We start from the raw sequence: 24,253 nt of genomic DNA on the forward strand, positions 1-24,253 counted from the left end.
TCCATACAAGGCACACAGGTGAAAGACAGAGGCAGAAAACAGGAAGGGTCACAAGGAGCAAAAGAAATCTGGCAATAAGCAACTGGAGAAAAGTCAAAGGTCAGTCAAGGCAGCTGATGTTTAAGCACAACTACAGCAGGAGACCTGACAACTTCATCAACGTTGCAGGGTTTTCTCCATTCATTTGAAAGCTGCAAGGTTGGTTTTCAGCCTGACTCAAAGCATCTTCTTGGTTAACATACAGTATTCAGAACTACTCAGCCACAATTTACTTTCTGCACATTGTCTAAATATATTATGTTCTGAAAACCTGCTTTAGCTTATACACTGCTGCTGAACAGTTTCATTTTCTTCTTTTAAGGAGTATTCACACACATACATCTAAAGTACAAATGTCAAAAAAATCCAAATGCAATTTTCTCTTTTTCTCCCTGTGATTTCCAAAATGGTGCATCAAAATTTTGGTGTATGATTATTGCTCACTTACTGAGACCCACTGTCCAGAGAGGACAACTGTTACCAAAAAACACACAGGAGATCATGCAGCTGTATGTGCTGAAATCCTTACTAATATCAGAAACACAGATACTGGATTCCACACATGGAAAACAAACATAAAAAAATCTGTCCTTATCACATTACACAAAACAACCACAAGTTTTAAACAACACAAATACTTCCCCCCACTCTCTGACACCTCAGTAGTTTGTAAAATCTTGAGAACTGGTGTAGCTCCCACTGTAGTATTTTCTGAAGAGTTCACACTATTTCATATACTTATCTTGCCAGGGCTATGAGATTTAAAAAAAAAAAAAAAAAAAAAAAAATCAGTATTTTTCAACTAGTCTTTGAACTAGTATTATCACATTTCATTTGAAAAATAGCATTCATGGGTTCCTGAAAATACACAAAGCCTGTGACAGAAAGGGAAAAAAAAAAGCAGCTCTGATTTTCCCAAAGCCCATGTTAACTTCTTAACCTATCAACATTTCTTCTGGTACAGAGGAAACATGGCTCTTCTTTATATCAACACCACTTTCTCCTACTGGAGCTAAAAAAGGTAAAATCTACCTCAATTACATCCTTAAGTATGATCTAAAATTCCAAGGTATAAGGAGGTAAGGCATAAGAAGAAAAAAATGAACTTTTTTTCAAAATAGAAAATAAGTTACACAAAATCTCCCACTTTGTATCTTACTTAACATGCATACTATTTTAAGCTTCCACTCTAAGATTCTTAATTTTTCTTATTATAGAATTAAAAAGTATCATCCAGATTAGGACTCAATTTTCTCACTAGGTATTTATAATTTATATTCCTATATAAATATTGACATAAAAATCCAGATTTCACTGTGGAGAGCTAAGACTAACTCTGTAGTATAAGTGTTCAGTGTAACTTAAAAAAAATACATACCTTTACATTTTTGTGTAAAAATTGTGAGATCTAAGAAGGGGTTTTATAAAGGCAAAAAATGATGAGGAATTATAACTCACATCTGACTTGAAACCTGAAACTAACATGATTTGTCACAAGTAAGAGGTTCTTTCTTCCACTGCCATGCAAAAATGCAAGAACATAAAAATTCTAGAAATACAGTGACCCAGTCTGCAAAATATTATAGGTTATAGAATGATCCCATAAAAAGAGATTCCTTCATTGTGTTATTTTAATGACGCAAGGCTATAAGTTATTGATTTTTACCAGGTATAATCAATTAACACCTTTCTGCTGTTTATCTCACGAACCTGAAGAATTTTGTGTTTACTTTGGTGCAGATTATTGAATGTTTATTCTGTTTTCACTGTCAATTTGTCATTAGATGATGATTTAGAGAGAAGCTAAGATTTCAGAATTTGGATAAGTAGCACAACTATGAAAATTCAACAATCATAAATAACTTTATCAAACTTTCTACTTCATTATGTCTTTCTCCAAATCTTTACATTTTCCAGCATCTGGTTGAATTTTCCATAAGAGAAATGGTACAATTTCACTGAAGGAAATAGCAAAAAAGATATCAGAGTCTGTCTTACAATAAAACCATTTTGGACTAATACAATTTTTCCATTTGAAAACCCCATACGATAGTAATGGTTTAACTAAACATATTTTTTTCCTAGCAGTCAATATTTTCAATGCAGTAAAAGTACTCTTTAAATTAATCTCTTGATGAGTTATTGGTGACAAATTAGTTTGGTAGTGAATGTATGCCTATGAAAAATACAACAAAAATCTACTAGTAATTAAGTGCAGTATGTCATGCAAGCTTTAAAAATAATGCTATTATAACATGATACAAGTGCTATTAGGAAAAATAAGAGCTACAATTTTACTTAACTATAGCTCAGCTCTCTCAGGTACATACTGATCAGGAAAAGTGCAACATCCTCTCTTGAAATTCAAGTACCTTTTCTTTTTCCCCTGCTTCTTTGTGATATAACAACTTTTCTGGTTCCAGTTAAAAAGTAAAATAAAACATGTCAATACTATCATCAAAAGGGAAAAAATATTAAAGCCTTTTAAAAAAAATGAATCAGGTGCAGATATTGAACTGTACTTTCTCATCCTTTGTCTCACTTTTCAAATGATAATTTCTTCCACAGTCACCATTAAATCTTGATCTATTCCAGCTCTCTGTATGGGTCATTGATTCTAGATGTACCATGGTTATTTTTAAATGTTTCCCTTTCGTAGAGAAAAAGAGGGCTGTCTAGAGCCAGATGGGTAACTTCACACTTCATTTATCAAACCCAATGCATTAGACTCCACCCTCTCTTTCCCACTATTGCTGTTAAATTTCCATATAATTTGGTAACAATTTTCATTATCATACAGTGACCCTAAAAAGTCTATCCAGGTTTGCATGGTTAGTCCAAAATTCACAGCTGTTCCCTTCACCCTCTATTTGTTACAGTAGAATCTGAGGTTCCCCTCACTTTATAAGCTGAGCAGTGGCCTTCTGTAAGCAGAGGTCAAGAAGGGGTCAGTTCAAAGGGCTAGAGCAGCTCTTTAACAGCTATAACAACCTGTCCATCAGGCACTATCACGCAGTATAAACAAATCTGGGGCTTTGGAAACTCTGGACCATTTCTGTTAACACTCAGAGGACATTCACTGAGTCCTACCTGAAGTATTTTGGATCACTACCACTCAGAGAACAACTTGAATCCCTGGAAAACCTGTTCAGATACTTAAGATACTGATGACATCTTTGCATCACAAGTCTATGAAATGGTGAGTGCAACACTAAGCACACTGCCATGTGCTTTGGGCTGTGGAGTTGAAATAAAATCTTAAAGAGTCATTTCAGCTCATTAATTTGCAAAAACACTGGTACAATTTAAAGAAGATACCACAAGAATATGCTTTAACTGAGTAGGTACATAACAGAACAGCTCATATGCCTTTCTCTGGGAAAGACTAAATTTCCAAAAGTTCAGTCAGTTTGTTACCAGTTTCCAACGTGTATGGGTTTTGTTGTTTGTTTTTTTGTTTTTTTGGTTTTTTATTTCAGGTGTTAATGACACAAATAAAACACAAGAAAGAACACAATGGCTACATAACTCTACAAAGACCAAGTGCAGAGTGAAGTTTTCTGCCAGCTGCCCTGCCTTCATTGACCTAAATTTCTTAAAGTTGTACTGTTCATAATCTGCTCTCTAATGCACAATGTAATGTAATTAGAGTCATCTGTATTTAACTTCCACAGGAAAAAAAATTCTATTATCTAATCTAGCTGATCCCCTGATAGCCTGTTGAAAGTAAAGTACTGTAACCTATTGCCTGCCCTTTGACAAGTGCTAATTATTTCCTGTCCAAGCACATTTTTCTCATGTAATTCCAAAGTACACAATAGGCTGATCTCTAAAACACGGGCAGCCCTGCCCGTAGGAGGTTTTCTAACTTTGAGCACGGCGTGCTCCGTGGCTGCCAGGGGCAGGGTTCCACTGCACAGCCCGAGCTGGGGCTTTGATGGAGCCCAGTGAGGTGTGTGGTGACAGGCTCTTTATGCACATCACACGGGGGACACTCCCAGATAGGTCACTGGGATGGGAAACATCAAATGGAAAGAAAAAGGATTATGGATATTTAATACTCAAAGGACGCTTTCTTTCAGAACTTTCGAGGCACAGTGCTCTTGAAATTTTCTTTCAGGTGTTTAGTTTTGCAGGCCTGCACTTTGTCTGCTTGTGCCTCTCCCAGCCCCCAGGAGCTGCAGCTTTGCTGTGTCAGAGGCTGGGCTGTGTCTCCAGCTGCAGCCCTGGAGCTCCCTGTGAGCAGCAAGAGAGGCTGAGCACACTGAAACACACAGCACTTCCCAATTACCCATGGTTTCTGATGGCTTTGTATATCAGGAAATCAGTGTTTGGCAAAATGAACTCTATAAAGGTATTCCACTCATTGGAAGCTTTCTACTCTTTCACAATGAAGATGCACATGTCCCAGAGAAAAGCTTTAAGTGATTTCCTGTGTTTCCAACATTTGCTAAAACATTTGCATTATTTAGTAAGCATCGTGATGGAAGGCAAAAAACCAAACAGTCCTTCCAAAAAAAACCCAACTAATCAGGGAAAAAAAAAAACCAACCAAAACCAAACAACAAAACGCTTATAAAAATTCCTTAAATTGTTCAAGAAGGAAAACCTCACATGATATTATGGCAACAAACTCCACATGATAATAAGGAAAATACTTTGGAGCCAGCTTACTCTGAAATCTTAAATGAGTAGCATACAAACATTCCATACTCACTGGAACATAACCTTACAACAGAACCTGTAATTTGTAAAATAATTATGTGCAATTATGTTCAGTTTTTATCTAAAGTTTCTAAAATGTTTCAACGTCATTATTCAGCTTCAATTATTTGGAGCAGAAAAGATACCCAAGTGCTAGACCCCATAATCTATAAAGAACAATAATAATAATTTTTAAAAACAACCTCAGAGTCTTCAGGAACTACACTGCAAAATGCAAGAGATTGTCCTTAACTTTAATTAGAGCAGGTAAAACAACCATGCCAGTTAAATGCTAAACTTGAATTACAAAAATCTGATTTAAAAACTGTATTTAATTGTACTGAAGGAACATCTCCTGTTTTTAAACAAAAGCTGTAATTTTTTTGACAGAAAAATTTCACAGACTGCTAGATAGTTTATGTAATATCAAATACGAACATAAGAGATTACAAAAATAGTATAAATCTACAGCTTTTGGACATAGGTGTGAAAGAAGGTGACATCAACTCATTTAGCAGACTAAGAGAAGAACAAGGTGGAACATGTTGGAAATCCTCTTTCATTCACCTGTTTCTGAACAAACTAAAGGTATGGTGTATCTGGTGCTTCTGAAATGCATTCAGCTGATTACATTCCAGTAACACAAACCTTTATACAAATAGAAACAATTTTAAACACTGTTAACAGCATCTCCTGATGGAGGGCAGTGAAGCACTCAGGTGTGGTAACAGTCCCACGAGATGAACTCCAGCAGTCCACACACTGCTTGTGACGTGTCCATGCACATCTCACCCAACACAATCCAGTTAACACCAGTGGGACACCACAGGGAAATGGGAGGAGCACAAGGGAAGCCAAGAGGTGCAGTTTTAGCAGAGCATTCCAGCAAAGAGCAAGGCTCCTACTGTCAGCAATATGTGGAAAATCTTAGGGCACTTTTGGTGGCACCACTCCTCAGATCTGAGCACAGCCCACCAAGCTGCTATCAGTAATCTGCATTGTATGAGTAAGGGAGCAGTCTGCCCCTCAGAAACATGGACTATCCCATTAATGAATTACCATTTGAACAGTGAAAATTTAGAATTTTTTAAAGTCCCTTTTCCCCACTCAGAGGGATTTATAGGAGTATTTCTCACCTTGCTGTCCATTCTTTACGCAGCTTTTGTCTCTCCTTAAGAAGGAGCAGGAAGCAGCTGATGGTCTCATTCCTTTGTTCCTCAATTTGTTGTTCTTTTCTAACTTCAGAGAGGACCAGACTTGTCTTAAAGAAAGGAAACACATAAAAATTATAATCTGGAAATAGGAAACAATGTGTAAAATTAATAAAAAGCCCATAAGCAAATAAGGACAGTAAATCAATAGCTTTTTTTATTACAGTTCCACTGCTGACAAATCAATACAGTAAATGATGGTTAGAAATGGCCACCATATATTTGGTATTTAATCAATATACATGGCACATAAGGTAAACCTTAAAATCTCATTGCCTTAAGTATCACACTAAGACATTGTGCATTCTAGCCCACATTTTCTTGAGGCATAGCTATTTTCTAAATATTATCTCGTATCAAATAATATCAGAAGTATTTTCCTCAATATAGCATTTGTTTGGGGGATTTCACCCTCCTCTTTGCTCCTTGGTAAAGCTCTTGAAGAAAATACCTGTTTATATTGTATCTGCTGAATGGAATTTTTGCTGATGTCCACATCAGCCTGTTCTCTTTATCATTAAATCCTTCAAACAAACAAGAAAGAAAGTCTTTTCACATATGGAGCAATTTAAAAACTGCTCAGAAATGTACATATACATACAATGGATTTAAATAGTCTGTGAAGCAGGATGGCACTCATTCTCTGCAGATCAAATGTTACTGGTTCTCCCAAACGTTGTGCTGACAGTTAACAGTGACATAAGAGAACTGGGGATGTTCATATCACCCTTTATCCTCCCATCAAGCTGACTCCAGCTCCCTCACTCCACCTTTGCCTTCTGACTCCAGTATACCCTTTTCTCCTCTTCTTTCCCTGCACTTCCCCACATCTGCCAAGCTGGGAAGAAAATGGTTGATGCTCAGCTACCAACCAGTCCCACATCCACCAGTGCCCACGTGCTCCTCAACGTGCAGCAGTGTCTTTGTGGCAGCAACTCAGAGTCTTTTCCTGAAGATATTATATTGCCTTTTTCACCTTAATCAGCCTCCAATATACGTGAATTATTTTTGGTATTCTGACCTCCAGTCACATGTTCTGCAAACATATCAAAGCACCTAAATGCTTTTGGGAAGAATGACAGAACAAATAGAATTATTGCACAAACCTGTTTTCTTTTCATAGAAAAGGAGGCAAAAAATTAAGTTTCTACCCTGGGAAATTGTGCATGTGAGTTTGAAAACACAAGCAAACATAATCAAAAGCTGTAATTCCTATTCCCTGCATAACCTCCCTTATTAGAACAACGTGACAAAACACATGGCATTTTGCCTCCTCAACATCACATACACATTACGTTCTGTCCTGTCCAACTAAAATTCCTCTGGGAATTCTGTGAGAGAAATTACTGTTATTATTGTCAGTTTGTGAAAACACATCTATCCTCATTACGACAGTTTTGGTTTTTTTTTTTTCACAAGAAAAAATAACATGCAGATAATACACTTCTTAAGCTATGTAAAGTAGGAGTAGCATTGTTACTGCTATGATCATTCCAAGAGAGAAGCATGATAGGGTTTACAGAGACAGAAAATAACTTTATTGCACCAACATCACATGCAGGGAATAAAAAGCATCTTTCTCCCCATCTTCCAGCTCTATCAGTTGGCCTACCAAAAGGCATTACCCCATCATATGGGACTTAAACATCAAAAAGAACATTTTCTTGTAAAAACCCCAAATGTTCAAAACTCTGTCTATACAGATCACATTCTTGACCCTGCTTTGACATTACAAAGCAAACAAAAAGCCAGAGAGCATTTTCAGATAAGGATTCCCTGACATGGGTTTCCCTTGCACTGACCTACAACATCTTTTCCACAAGCTCTAATATCCGCCAACCTCAACAATCCTGACCTTAGAGCCTCACTTCCAGCAGCTGCACAGTTTAAAGCAGGATTTGATAAAGGACTTCAGCAAGTGAAACACTCACATGAGCTGATGCACATCTTTAATGGTGAAAATTACCACTCCCTGTCATTCACAATAGATACCCCTACTAAAGCTTAACTTTTATCTTTATCACGTACAAGACTTGACAGAGCACTACAACCAGAGTTTACCACTGTACTACAGGATGATCTGACTGTAGCCATACCAGTAGGCCACAGTCCACCAAGATTTCCCTTTCAGAATGTTTGCATGGCCATTTTATTCACAGAGGGACAGGAAAATCCACTGATGATGGTGAAGCATCTGCTTCTCCCCTAGACTTCAGGGAAGTGCCAAGTTTAATTTTGTCATGCATCACAAATCTAAAAGTAGAATTATTTGCTGCAACAAACATCAAGTTCCCCCAAATAAATGATTGAGGAAGTGCAGAGCATGGAGAACTGGGAGTTGCTAAAGAATTTTCAGTTAAAATCTGATAAAAATATGATGTCAATAGATATTATCAGTCAGAGATGGGTGATCACTTCTCCAAGTATTCATAATCACACTGTATGTAATATGGTATGAATTCTCTTGACCTGGTCAAATTGCAAGCTTGGTGCTGAGTAAAGTCCCTTCCATCTACAGAAACATCATAATTCCGGAAACTGAACATAATTTCTTTTTTACTGAGAGCACAATTCTATTGCTCCAGCCTTCTGTTAAGACCTTTCATTTATGTGGTGATGTACATGGCTCGAGTCAAACGCATAGTTTGACACTGACATCATAAACGTTTCTTTATTGAGCCCTGTGAGTACAGTCACAGCTACCTGGAGGGTGAAATAGTATTATTAAGCAACATACAACAACAATACATAGCAATTTAACTGATTTACTTGTTTTCTAAGAGTGCTGAAAGGGCAGTAAGGTCACCTGGAATGCCAGTGCAGGGCTTGATGTGTAGCTTTTATAGAGGCATTTCTTAATAACTTGCTATTCTTATAATCACAATAAAAATCTCAAATTGTAACAAATAAAGCAGCATTCTGGGTAAAATAATATTATAAAGCATGTTCCTTTGAAAGTTGTCTTTTACATGTAACTTGTTTTGGGATTTATTTTTAACAAGGGGATTCGATATATACCTTGACTGATAAAGGTCAAAGGTTCAAGAAACTTGGTCAAAGATGTTATCAGCTGGGAAAGCCATTTCCTCACATCAACACTGATAAAAATCCATCAGAAACCCGGCTGATACCACCCCTGCTCTAAAGAGCTGGAATGACCTTCTTTTGAACATCACTATAGTTGCACATGCCATCAAAGAAAATCTGATCTTGTGCCTCAATTCTTTTAATGACAGATAATTGCCTGCAGAGGCCCCCTTTGCCCAATGCTGAGTGAAGCCTTCACAATTCTCAACTGGACTCACCACTGGCTCAGGGGTTTTCAGCACACTTGGGACTGCAGGACAGTAGAATAAATAAACAATGCAACCAGCCCTACAGCCTGTCTTATCTCATCCTTGTGTTCACAGAGATTCTTGAGGGTAGTAATGTTTACAAACTGGTGAAACTTTCTTTCTTCTGCTTCCTGAGCTGGTAAAAACATATCCTGGAGAACCTAAGCAACGAGATTACACAAATTGCTTATCACTTGTGGGAAGCAACTCCCTGTCTCATTGGCCACCACCAATTTAACAAGCAGTACTGCTAGTATTTTCAGTAAATTTTACCCAAATCTCCTTACAGATCTATTAGTGTGTTTAGGGCTTTCTTTTCCAAATGGTACAAGTCATAAACACACAGCTCATTGCTCAAAAAGTGCAAATCTATGTACACACACACACATATGTATATGTATAAATGTATCACGAGCAAATCCAGTCTTTTATGTTAAACACATTATTTAGGAAACTGTACTCTTTGCCTTCCTCCTAGTACAGCAGCAGAACTAAATTTAGGCATAGCAGGCAAGAGTCATCAGAGCCTTTTCTCTCATTATGTAAGAAAAGAAGGTTCTAAGATTAATTTCAAGAGACCAACACCCTATTTCTCTCATTATCACCAACAAAATATATCAGTGACACAGCACTGAACAGAAACAGCTATATCCAAGTCTTTCTATTCACCCAGGAGTACACACAAAATTAGATACCTAACAATGCTAATCTAGCTATTGTCACAGAATTACAATAATATTTTTTTCTTAGATATGCAGCAGAAGAAACTGTTTTAACATCTCTAGACCACTACACTGCTGAACTGTGGGTGAATATCACCACATGCCTACAAACAAGCAAGAAAAACCAACATCTAAACACTTCAAACCCCACACTGGTATATTTTCAATCTTATAAAGCTAGATTTTTTCCTTCCTTCAATACAGACCTCATGAGGAGTCAGACATAAGGTTAGAAATACTGTATAACTGGAGACATGAAGCTTAGTGCTCTGTCAAACAAATTAGCCTTCAGTCTGAACTAAAGTGGCACTTGGGACAGTTTGCCTCTTGGTCCTACTTTGTTGGGTCAACAAATCAGATTTTTCACACTAAGTTAAGATTTAATTTACTCACCACCAGTCTAAATAAGATAAGCTTTTGAATCTTTACCAACCACTTCCACTTTAACATAGCAGTCATCTCTAAAAAAAATCAATAACTAATACAGAAAGGAAAAATGAAGAGTAAAATCTGTAAGCAGGATTAAAATGTTATTCTGTATTTTCCCTGTTATTTTTGTCATTTTATTTGCGTTCAGTGAAAGAAACATTCTGATGCAATTCTATGAAACTAGAAGCCCTTTTAAAAGGGAGGGAAAAAGAACCTGAAATCATTTAAGCCTTGTTAATTTAACATGTTGTAACTCCTCCAGGATAAAAAAGAAAGCTAGTAATTGATTACAAAACTCTGCTCATTTCTTCTTTAATTTTAAGATTTCTACTTAAAATTATGAGCAAATGCACCCATTTTCATTGATACAATAGAAACAGCCAGTATGGTTTAAGTTATCACCCGGTAATTTGGGCACATTAAACCCAATTCTCTGCCTTTTGTTTATTAATCCACTATGCCAGATATCACAGTTTCACTCAGCAACCCTCATGTTCTGGATGATATTGAAAAATGAGTCATGTTTGTCAAAGAAAGTTAAAAAAAAAAAAAAGGTACAGAGGAAAAAAGTGTTGTTTATAGAAGCCAGCTGCTCTGGCTTCGGCGCCAGCAGCTCTTCATCCTGCTATTTTACACTCACAACCCCCACTGCCCCCACTGGCACAGGTACAACTAAATGTTGACTTCAATGCTTCAGAGAGCACTCAACTGATTCTGTACATGATTAATTGCCAAAGACATGGCTGACCATATGGAACAGAGAAAGCATCAAGTAATTCATACTTCTGTATATGATCATTTGGCCCCTGTTGTTTTAATGTACAGGAAAGAGCTAGTATAGCACAGACCTGGTGTCTTGCCCTTGACAGCCCATTAAGAAATCTCAAAGCACCTAGTTGAAGTTATGCTGTTGGCTTTTCAATAGCAGCCTAATAAAACAGAAGCAAAGCTTTCCAACTAGTCTTAAATCTTTCACATACAGTACATTAACCACTGCTGCTACAACAACTGGTTTCTTATGATAGGAAATGGGATTTGATTTCTAGCCTCTGCATACTTACTGAAAGCCTTTTTCTGACCTTTGGAGGGTTTACAAAATCATTGTTCGTTTTTTCTGCCATTTTCCCAGTTTCTTGCCATGGTGATCCTAATAGATTTGTTTAAGGTTCAGTACATTCTACTCTTACTAGCTGTTATATGCAAACTGTGCAATGAAGGTAGGCTCATGGGAACTGAAAGGAAAGAAATTATTAACTATTTTCTTTCTGAGATTCAGAGAAGTTACTGCAACATCTAAAACATAATTTATTTTTAAGGAGCCTATAAAACAAAACAAAAAATTCCTCAAAAGAAGCAATATACTAGCATATGCTTTCTTTTATCAGATTGGAGACAAATCATCAAACTTCATTTGAGAAGGAAGGACAATTTATTTTAAAGCTGCAGTATTCTCAAGGATTTCTGACACAGACCTCAAGAAAAGAAAAAGGTGCAGACTTAGAATATATGTCAGTATCATTAACTGCTTTATATTAGTTTTATCTACCGTTAACATCCTTTCAGTCACACTCAGTCAAAGAAAAAACATTTAAATAATGTTTCCCTGTCAAAGCTCTTAAGATGACAGTGCTAAAAAGTTAATCCCCATCCTCACAGATCTTCTGGCAGTTTTGATGTACGTTGGCAAGGATGCATTTGCTGGCACCTTCCAACAGAAAATATTTACATGGAGTTTTCTTGTCTGAGGATTTTCTAGTTGAGTAAATGATCCTCATGATCTGAAGGGCCTTATATGGGAAATTTTAATCATTGGACATTTATCAGTGGTAATTTCCCAGGCTGAGAATTCAGGTAACACTATTAATGTTCCAACAAAACACACGAATAATCTGCAAGCCAACATAAAACTCCCTAACTGTTGTGTTTTTTGACTGAGAACTTTTAACATAAAATCAAGGGTTTTAAGACAAACATTATGTCTGTTTTTAAATAAAATATAAAGAATAGAGAATTTCAGAGAAGAAGTGTCATTTCTGTAGCATAAAAGGAATGGAAGCTCAAGCTGCTGGTGTGAAGCCATTGCCACAAAGACCATACATTCTCCCCTACCATTATATTCAATGGTGCACATCAAAACTAAACAAGTACATAACCCAATTATAGAGCAGAATGCTTAAAGTCAGACATATGCTTAAGCTCTATATACAAGTCTACATGCATTAAAATGTAGGCAGCCCTGCCTTGCTTTGAGGTATTCACTGCTGACAACAAAGGATGAATACCTGACTTGATAGATGAGTAGTTTGACCTAGAAAAACCTACAGCGAGTAGATCACTTCGACATTTCCAAAGAAACTGTAGGTCTTGTCTGCACTAGAAAGTTGTTCCATTTATCTATGCCTGTGGAGCTAAAGCAGTACATTTTCTAGCTATATGAGTTTAAAAGTCATAAATTAAACCAGGTTGAGCTTATTTGGAAATAAGCATTACCTTTGTGCCTATATAAGAATATTTATACCAGGGTCTTGAACCATAAATTTAGGAAAAAGGAATCCAAACAGAAGTAATGCCCAAGTAATTTTTGGTTATTCTGGCATGCCATAATTGAATGAATTTCCAATTGAGAAAAAAAATTCTTTTTACTGGATGATTTAAGCAGATGACTCTCTGTAAGACTTTCAATATGTAGTTACAAACTAAAAAATGTAATAAGATCAACACTTTCAAAATATTTTTGCTGCACTAATCAGTTTGGCAATGCTCTAAAGGTGAAGTATAACCCACCTCATCATGAAAGAGCAACCAAACTACTTAAGATATTTGGAATAAAGGTGGCTTAGCATCTTCAGATGTATGGGTGACTGAAAGGTTACCCTTCAGCCACATTCTCCCAGAGCATGGCCCCTCCACCTCTGAATCATCAATAGCACAAAGACCCAGGCAGGCCTAGCATGCATAGTGGATTATATGAAGTGTAAAACATTGTGGGGAAAAAGCTTTTGAAAGAAGTCAGGAAAAAGAAATCACGCTTGCAAGAAGATCCAGCTGACAGGCCAGTCCCTAACAAGTGAATATGTTTGAAAACATTGTGAATGCAAGAAAAGAACACTCCTTTTGTTTCCAAACCTACAGTGTGTCTTTACCCCAACTGTTGCCTGCATGGCTGAACATATGTTTTCTGAACAAGAGCTGAAGCAGAAAGTGTTCTTTGTTATAATTCACTCCTTTGTATACACCTCCCTTTTTCCATTTTGGTCACATGCAAACAGTAGTTACACTGAACACTTAAGTTCTGAAGGACTGCACAGCAGTGTATGCTTCACTGATTACCTGCTATTGCTGAAATCAGTTGAGCTAAGATGCACTAGAAGAGTCACTTGGCTAATCTGCACTCTGGACAGCTTAGATTTTGCAGTGCTGAATCATGCTGAGCACAACCTGCACACACTCACTCAGCCAGCAGTCTGAATTTTCATCATCAACAATTATGTGCAGTTCCAATAAGCACTGAAGAATTACACAGCAAATGATTTTATGCATTCAAAAGAACTCAGAAAAGTACTCTGTAATTTCCTTAGTATCTCAAAATTAACAACATCAACTATTATTAATAATTTAGGGTGGAGGAGAGATGAGAGTAAAAAATTATGGGCTTCAAAGTGAGAAGTAGGTAATACTATCTCACAGACACTGAAACGAACTGTAGTTCAAATTAAATACTCATCTAATTTACTGATTCTAATGAAATAATTCAATACATGAGGCATTGTTTTGACTCATCTAATTTATACTTAATCCCTAATACTCTAAGCTATGTACGAACTTCTCTTAAAATATTTATAGATGCAAACTTTTACCAAAATCTCCAAACTAAATCTCCGCTCTTCGTAGCAATCAAAATGGAAACTGGAATCTCTAAAGGTAACAGTAAAACTCACCAAAAAAAAAAAAAAAAATTTGTATCCACAAGCTACAAAGAAAAACAGAAAACACTGAATGCTAGATTCTAAATTAACTATTACATTTTTATTTTTTATTATTTTTTAGTATTTAATTTCATGTCACATTATTGATTTTTTTGAACAGCACATCTCAGTATGTATTTAGTATGCAAAAATCTAGAATACCAGCATTTTCATCCCATCACTAAAGCTATGTTGCCATCAAGCTACTTACTGCCTTAGTCACAACACCTTTTAACATACTGTCTACTAAAATATAGTTGTGCAGAAATTTAAAGTGTATTTCCTGTGTCATTAGTTTTACTGAAATAATTTAAAACAGAAAGCCAAGTTACAGAATGGGTTAAACACTGCAGAATGAAGAAGCTGCAAGCCACAATCAAATGAAACAGCAAGCCACATGTCCAGAAGTGCCTGTGGGCATGCTTTGTCTAAGACACATGCCCTAGCAGAATAGCAATTTAGTACATATGCAAGATAACCACATACAGCTGAATCATATCTTCAAATGACATAAGGGGTTCATTGCCTTTACCATCCTCACAGCACTAAAAGCACCAGGTCTGTGGATATCCCTGTGAGAATGGGATTCTCACCATGTTTTTTTCAAAAATGAAGTTTTGTCACACTTGGATCAAGTAACAACTTCATTACCCCCAGTGACACCATGGCACACCCTTGTGAGGATTTAAAATTCATAATCATTTAAGTGCAGTACTGATATCAGCTGCCACGGGAAAACAGACAGAAAGAAAATTGAGAGCACACTGCTGGGAAGAGCATAGGAAATAAAACCAAGCAGAGCCTGCTACACTACATGTATTTAATGTATGGGGATATGACATTGCCAAGCAGCAAGAACACCACCAGACATTGCCTGTAGTTGATGACAACAGCATTAGGAAATACACTTTTTTGGAAGCTATGATCCTCGTTCCTCAATGGAAAACTAGTCTGTCTGATTTCAGTGCCTTATTCTCTCCAGTTCTGTTAGAGTACATAACTATATTTTACATCAAAGCATGAGCTAGGTATTTCACACATGGGGCATGAAAATGCTGATGATGTGCAATGTAAAAATGTACAACAAAATGCAACGTACTAGCAAATTTTAAAAATGGGGGAGCTGACAAAGGAGAACAAACAGAAACGCCTACTGATTTAACTTACTTAAATAGTTGCCCAAAATATGTACCATCACTAGCTTGGAATCAGTACCTACTCTAAACATGGACTCCTTGTGAAAGAGCAAGGCAAGTACTTACTCCTAACTCTTGCATTCAGAGCATGTTGAGGAAAAAAGTTTTGCACATGTCATTCTGACTTACTGGAGCATAAAACTACATAAGCCTATAATATATATATGCCACTTATATACAAACACTAATTTTCTGTTACAAGTTATAAAGGAGAATATATCTTACTAATATAAAGGCAACACAAATGTTACAAGAAAAAAGACAATCGCAAAATTAGTGTTGAACTATAATTAATGTCTGATCAAACTTTATATCCTGTACACTGAAAAGAAAACTACACTTTTTTTCCATAATAAAAAAAACCCTAAACTACACAACACAACTCCACCTAAACTAAAGAATACTAAGACTTCATCTAATCTTGTATGTGTAAACCCATGTTTGCTGTATTGTATACACACCAGGATACCACACAGTTACTGTTTTATCACATTCCACTTAATTTCAGGGCAGCCTCACAGATCTGGAGCATTAACTCAAGGAACACTCAGGCACACCTCCAACCCTTCCAAGGACACATCAATTCCCACCGAGTTCTCATTCTCTTGACACACTCAGTTGCCAACTTCCATTCTACCAGGAACTCAGTAACATAGACTGATAGTTATTTTTCTTCTGAATGTGTCTGTAAAACCTACACTTTTTAAGGCTGTTAATGCCAACTGTAGGCAGCTATTGATTAGTCTGATTAAGCTTGTTCCAGTAAAACACCATGCTACAACACTGAAGAAGATTGTCCAACTACTTAATAATTTCACCATACATAAAAAAAAATTATATAGGGAGTTTCCGTTAATATGACAGCATTCAATCAGGAAAAATAAACTTTAATCATCTGATTCACGTGCCTAACAAAGAAACAAACAGTGTGACTACCAGATCAAACATACACAAACATGTGCACACTGATTTCTCTCCAAAACAAAAATCATGTGCTGAGATTCTGGCAATTCGACAGAGATGACACCTGCAGGATGTGCTCACAAATTATGACAATACAATTTGGAAAACAGACAACACTGTTACAGCTCAGACACCCCATAACAGTGCATTCTGTAACCCTGCACCACAACATTCCCAGCTCCTGCCTCACCACTCACCAACGCTTCCTTCTACAGGCACATGAAACAAGATATGGGTTCTCAAGTTCAGCTGTGAAGTCCAACTTAAGAGAGAGGTCAGAGGTGGCTGACTAATCACCTCTGCACTCTTCCAGAAGGAGCTGTTAATCCACTGGTAAAAAGCAATGTCAAGGATGCATTTACACAAACTGGCTGAGCATCCTTAATAGACGCGTACCCAGTCTATGCCACAAAGGAGATGTTCTACACTAGCCCAAAAAAGCTTTTCTGTCTCCTGGGCTGCTGCAGAAATGAAAAATAGCAGTTTGTGGAGAAGGTTTTGACCTGCGCTCTCCCATACAAAAACCTCTACTGTTAAAGATACATCATGGCAAGCTGTGCCAGAGCTCTAAAAATCTCCATGTACTGTTACATCTACCTGCTTCACCCTGATGCTATAGGGCAAATCACAGTACTCAGAGCCCACACATAAGAGGTGAACAATCACCCAAACTATTAATGTGGTTTATAAAAATATTTCTCTTCTTAAAGAGGAAAATATGTCATTTGATAAACTGGTGTCTCTCCTCAGCATTTGAATTCTGCCATCAGTGTTCTTTTTTTCTTTTCCCACTTTTAAATTTTTTATTTGGGATGTCATTATGCAATCTTTTTATGTGTACCAAATCAATCTTCAGGGATAACTACATTCCTCTAGAAAAAAAATAAAAAAGCTAAAACATTTTCATTAGGATATGGACTGCTTTTTAACAATATTTGAGTATTTTTTGCTATTCAGTAAAAACTCTGTCAAGACTGCACGCTGAAAGACTCATATCTACTACCATCTTAAATGCTAAACATTTTTTTTGTTTCACAAAATTTTTTCTGTTTCTTTATTAACAGAACTCCTTAAATATCACACTACCACTATGTTCTTGAGTACTAAATTATCTTTTAAGGTTGGCAGATTTAACCTGTTTATAATCAGTCAAATCAGTTATTGCCATACTGGAGAGATCACAAGGTATAGTAAGTTGCTCTTACTAGAGATAAAGTGTAAGAAAATTAAAACCAAAGACAAAATGTCTCTGCTCAAAGCCCAACAGCATAGCAGTTATTAGGAGGAAAAGAAATATTTTGAGAAGCATTTGTGAAAACTTGTCACAGCATTTCCATTTAAAAATAGAGCAACCAAACGCTATGAACTTAAGTCCATATTGAAGAGTTTTCATCCTGGGAAAAAAGCGAGATATCCCTCCTAAACAGCTTTCTTTGACACTTTGTAGTACTTAAAAGCATGACTTCAACTTTTTTTAAATTATTTCGGCTTACAAAATCAACTAACATTTCCAGCCAAAAATTACCATCAGCACTGGGTTTGAAATAATCTAAAATCTTGGTACTCAGGGCAAATTCTAGATAATCAAAACAACATGTAGTCTCTCAATATATTTCTTCTTCCATACATCAGTGACAGGCAGAAAAAATACTTCAAACTCCTGAAGCCATTCAAAAAGGCTACACTTTGTTAATTTTTAACTGATTAAAAGTGCTGAGAATACTATTTTAATTTGACATTTTTAGAAAGTCTTAATTTTAAACTTATTCATCAACACAGAAACAGTAGCTGGCAAATTGTTATGTAAAGGGTTTGGGGTGGAAAAGAGCAGTTCCAGCTTTGTTTACTACTTTTTAGGCAATCAGGAACAGAAGGAGAAAAGGCTTCTTCATTTTGTATTATTTGAGGTGAATCCATTAGCTCAGTTTAAAAAAAAGAAAAAAAGGAAAAAGTATCCCAGGTCAAAAGAACAAAATGACACACAAAAATCCATTGCCAAACTGGCTGTCGGTTGGATGCACAAGAGTAATGCTAAACAACTGTGGTATGGAGACAAAATATGCTTTCTTTAAGACACTTTTACAATAAGTTATTTAAGCCCTGTGAACAGCCTTGCCTCGCACCCACCCCTCACACATTAATGAAAACAAAGGGGGCCCATTTGCATTGTAACCCCGCGGTGGGGTTAAGCATGTGACCTTAAAGTATGGTGCTCTTGTGCTCAGTGGAAAGGTTCTTGACAATATAAACAAGAATTACTGCTGTTAGAGAAAGGGAAGACAATTAAAAACAATCTAGGATGCATGTTGTACAGCTGTTCAAGTTACAGCTACGTCTGACCCCTAAAGATGCTACAGGTTTCACTTCAGAAACTTATACCATTTTAGTTTTATTAAAGTAATCCTTCAACAAAAACCGAATTTGTACGACAAACATGAGGTTTTATATGAGCAACACAACGAAAATTATGTATTGCTGGCAAAACATGCCATCACTGCAGTTAAAAAGACATTGTGGTCTGCACATCCCTTTCCAATACTTAAGCTTGCCAACAGCTGAGCAAAAAGGAGATGAATGCTAAGAGAACCTGTTGAGGAAAAAAAAAAAAAAACCAAAAAAAACAAACCAACACTTTTCTTGAAACAAATGAGACTTTGACAGGTCAAATCACAATCAAATCTGTTAGACAGACCTTTGTGACCAGGAGGAAAAAAAACAACTGGGCGATTTCAGCAAAACTCTGCAGGCACAGTGGCCCAAAATAGATCAAATTGCAGGACCAAATAGCCACAACATTTTTTTAAGCTTAATTTTGGATACCAATGATTCCAAATGCAATAAAGACAGACTGCAATTGTGGTCAGTAGTTTCTTTAAACATGCCTACAAATTTTCTAATAACCAAGAAAGTACTTAAATTTTAAAGAGAAAATGACAGAACAATCTTTTTTTTCCATCAGTCGCTAAAACTAACTGTCCTAATATTGTCCTTAAAAAATAGGGTTAGAGAAGAAAAACTTCTGAGAAAATAACAAAGATCTTGGCTAAGTTTCATAAAACCACAATTTTCCTGCCTGTTTGATCTTTGTACAGTCAGCATAAGCCACTGAAACTCCTCCACAAATGAAAGGCATTCATGGGAAGCCATCAGAAAGCATTGCTTGTCCTCTGGGACCCGGGACAATAAAAGAAAAGTTTGTGTCTGCCACGTGGGCCTACAATTCAGCTTAAATGAACAAACCATTGCAATATCCTTTGGCTTTGTGAAAACGATACTTCCTACTTTTTTTGGAAGAAAGGAAGTCATATATAAACAGAACAAAGGGAAGAGGCAACACAAGTAGAGCCTCTCATAATAAATATTACAGTGAAAGTTTTGCTCATCAAACCAAGATTAAAAACATATTTTAATCTCCCAAGTTTTATGCCTTTGATGTATGTTCAAGAGGAAAGCTTATATATTTTGTAAGATTTACAACATTTCTAGTGGGAATAGCTTCGTATTTCAGTTTTTTCCCCTCTTTCTGAAATTGAGAATGTATGGGGTTGAGTCTATCCCTTAATGCTGTGTCATATCAAATACTTCTGTAGAGAACAGAAGTTAGGATGTCCTTTGGACATTTTTCCCCCACAAACAGGCTAGTGTTCTACTGAACAAAGCACTGCAAAGTCATTATAATGCTGCAATGGTAACCTATGCAACTATGAAATACTTCTTAAAATGCCAGCTTTCCTAGACTACAAGAAAGTTCAAACGTTTGAACTAAACCCCATAGCATAGAGAATCACTAAATTGCATTTCCTAGTGGTGCTAAAATTAGGAGAAAGCTATACAGCTTCAGTGGAAATAGTAGTAATTTATTATCTGTAATTTCACCACTACATGCCCACAACAGCCTGAAATGACACTCGAAGCATTAATTTTCAGAATTGCAACATACAAAGCATGAACCTTTTACATCAGAGGCTCCCTTTGTAACATCCTCTGTAGAGTTTTGCACAATTTTCTTGACCTTCCATACAACCTTTCTGGGCAGCTTTTCTTGTTCTTTCTTGACATAACACCCACTGCTATGACAAAAGGACCTGCTCTTAAAATCACATTTTCTTGCTGCAACACAGTCAAATAGCTGTTCATTTCCACAGCCTTAGGTGATGGCAAAGCCAAATACATTAATGATCCATTCAGATGGTGTGGGGCAAAATAAGTGAAAGTTTCAGTATAAGTAACAATGAAAAAATGGATAAGCATGCTCTCCCTGGTGTTGCAACACTCTTGGCTTTGGTTTTATCTACCAGCCATTCATTTTGGGGGACAACACCAGAAATCCTCAAGTATAGTTTCACAGACACAAAGTCAGAAGAACAAAGGCGAAATTTGCCAGAATTGCCATTTTAAACAACTATTACAGTGAAGATAACTGTACTGTATTTTGGAAAGACTTGGTCTAACAGTATTTAAGGAACATCTATTAACTTCAGAGAAATACGAAACTGCTGTGAAACTGTTATAAATGAAGAAAACACTGGGTGTGTACTCAGGAGGTGGAACTGGGAATATGGGTGAAGGAGGAGGTGACAGAATCTTCCCAGAGCTGTGTCAGCCCCTGGAAAGCTGATAAAGACTCTTCTCCTCTGTGCCATTTCAAAGGTACATGGACCACATAGCTTCTTTCCAGAAGCCTTTCCACATCCTTCCAACCACCCCCGATCTGTCCATTTGATTCCAAAAATACATAAAAGAGATATGCAGAAAGCTGTCCAAAAAAGGCACCTTGCAGATAAAGAAAAAAAAAGACAAGAGATTTCAAGGACAGCAAGCACCCACCATAGCAGATGGTCTTTCTTAAGGAAAATAAGTGAAATGCTTTAAGAGAAGAAAAGAATATCCTACCAGAAAATTAATATAGATTTTAATGTAGGAACAGTCAATAAGAGATTATTTCAACACTATTAGAAAAACAACAATAAATTTATAATCAGAAGTGCCAAAGCTGGAATTACACCAGAGAAACTTCAAGGAGCCTGACAGGGAAGACAGGTGTCTTGTCAATAAACACTATGCCAGAAGAAGGTTCAGGCACAACTTCTTAGGTCATTTGCCCAAAGCAAATAGCAAGCAAATGAAAGTGTGAGGAATAATATGATTCTTGTCTCCTACTCTATTTCCCTTCATGTTGCCATATGGTATCCATATCTGGAAGGATAAGCATTACTTTGTACCCTGGTGTTTCAGTTTTCATGACACTTTACAAGTCTCATTGCTCATTTCACCGCTTTCCACAAGCTACTCCTTAATGACACCCAGCCATGTTTCCTTTGCTTTCCTGTAAAAACAACATACTCAGGAAATAATGAATGTATGTTTGTCTCTTTCAAGTAACTGCAGCTTCATTTTAACCATTTACTTTGCAATAAACTTTTTAAAGAGAGCTGCTTTTTTCCCCCCTTCCAAAAAAAAAAAAAAAAAAAAGTGCCTTTATATCTTAAGGGTCACAATATACTAATTTTTTTTAAAAAATATACAAATAATGTCCCATAGCCTCACTTCTGTGCTATAACCTACATTAACTCCTCTATCTCAGCAAAGGAAGAATAAAATCATAATGCAACAACTGAGCACTCCATAGTTCATTTTGACATTTTAGACCAAATATCAATATCCAGTGACTGGTATAGCTCACAAAAAAGACTATCAGATTGCTTCTAATGGTAAGTTTCTACAAAGCATCCTTTGCTAGGGGAGTTATGGAAGAAGTAATTGTGGACTTGGCCCACTGAAGAGGAGTGTAAGCTCATTAACAACAGCACCCAAGCCCCAGCTGAAAGAAGCACCTAAAAGGCAGAATTTTTTTTTGTCTCTGAGTGCAAACAGGGTTCTCAAACCACTGGTCAAGGCTGAGCAATTTCACTGGCAGGGAAAAGGAATCCTCCAGAATTACAGAGGCCAGGACAGTGCCTCAAGCAGAAAACAATCCAGAGATGACTCAAAATTGACTCAAAGAGAAATCTCTCTCTTCTTATTCTTCCTTGGTGCCCAACCTGCTGCGTAGCCTGTATGAAAAAAATCTGCATTTCTCTGCATGACACTGGCCTCTGAAGCAGGTATCAAAACTTATGTTTAAGAAACAGAATTGCAGATTCAAAATTTTAAGATACTTTAAGGCAAAATAAGGCAAAACTTCTGAAAACAAAACATTGTTCATAATAAATTAGGACAATTGCCTGGGAAATTTTTCACCTCTCCCCAAACCCCAAATTTTCATAGAATTTTCAAGTCTATCCCATTCACAAACCATTGCAACTCTCTGAAAACTATCCTAAAGGATAACTTTTCCCCTGTGGTTAGAAAAGTGTTCACAATGCATGCTACAACATGGTCTAGAAGAGATATTCTAATTTTTTCACCTTAATGTGATAAACTTGAATATGAAAAACATACACAGAAATCCAAGTTAGACTTTTTATTTCCTAACAATACAATAAAATTAATATAGCAAAGGGAAAATATTCATCACTGTTCATAAGAATTCATTCACCCAGGGAATTTTTTCATCTGTCCTCTCCTTTACTTAGCTAGACAGAAAATAGATTTTGCTGGCTATGTTTAATTTCCACAGCTGTCACTGTGATCTAAAACATTTATATTGGAGCAATCACATTTATCCTCAGGAAACCAGGAGCTGGAGTACCAGTTCAAACACTGGATAGTCTATCTGCTATCTTCTGAGCCCAGTGGTGTCTTAGATTTAGGAGTGGAAATAAGCAGTAAAATATTTTTTAATTAAAATTTATTTGAAAGATGCAATTAAAATCAAAAATGCAATGAAACAGCAAAAGTTGACATGGTTTATATATGCTTATTGACTGGTTGGTACAAATCTAAGGCAAAAGTAGGTGTAAAATGAAAATAGGATATAAATAACTAATATTTCTGATGTAAATCTCTAAGCATATTCTAATGTCAAGTAATGTAACATAATATAATATAGATTAATGTCTTTAATTTGAATGTCTAGTAATTTATTTATTTATATAAATTCTGATTACGGAACAAGTCACCAAAAAAAAAAAAAGGCAACAGATTCATGGCCTTACTTGTAAGTCATGTTATTTACTTAAGCCCGTTATGCAAATTTTCAAATCGTTGTTTTTAAAAAAAGATTACAGCACTTCTACAAATATTTATGGTTCAACCCAGGAAAATAAATAGTTGTTTGTGATAAATGCAAGAAGGAATTTAAAATATTTCAGCAGACTTTGAAATAGGACTAGCAAAGTTCTAATGTACTATATATTTGTACAGAACATAATCTCCAATATGAAAACAGCTAAGTACAGTGTTCTAGCTATACCAGCTAAATCAGCAAACAACTTTCTCCATCTTTCATGAAGCAAATCTTATTTGATAAGCTGGTTATTATTCTCCATCTTTAGTTGTATGTTCTTTCAGTCTTGCTTTCTACCCACTAATTTATTTCCCTCCCCCATGCCTTTTTTTTTTCCTTTTTAGTATTAAAAATGGATTTACACAAAACCAATAACAATTTTCAGTAAAAACATATTCTGGCTTTAATCAGGCAGTTCATTTTCACACATACACACTACTGCAAATGTTCTATCTGCAGACTTTCAAGCTCAATGTTCTGCTACTATGAGGCCATAGTGTAACCACTCTTTCATGAAAGCT

General features: G+C 36.4%; 1 protein-coding gene across 5 annotated transcripts in view; it reads right to left on the bottom strand.

Moving 5' to 3' along the window:
- FTO (FTO alpha-ketoglutarate dependent dioxygenase) overlaps positions 1–24,253 on the bottom strand; it is a 216,492-nt gene that overhangs the window by 114,800 nt on the left and 77,439 nt on the right. For all 5 annotated transcript variants that reach the window (XM_079315941.1, XM_079315937.1, XM_079315940.1 and 2 more), the window contains one exon: positions 5,880–6,004. In XM_079315941.1, the coding sequence (XP_079172067.1) occupies positions 5,880–6,004 (125 nt within the window). The remainder of the gene's footprint in view (positions 1–5,879; positions 6,005–24,253) is intronic.

The sequence above is a fragment of the Erithacus rubecula genome (genome assembly GCF_903797595.1).
Source record: "Erithacus rubecula genome assembly, chromosome: 12".
Lineage (NCBI taxonomy): Eukaryota > Metazoa > Chordata > Aves > Passeriformes > Muscicapidae > Erithacus > Erithacus rubecula.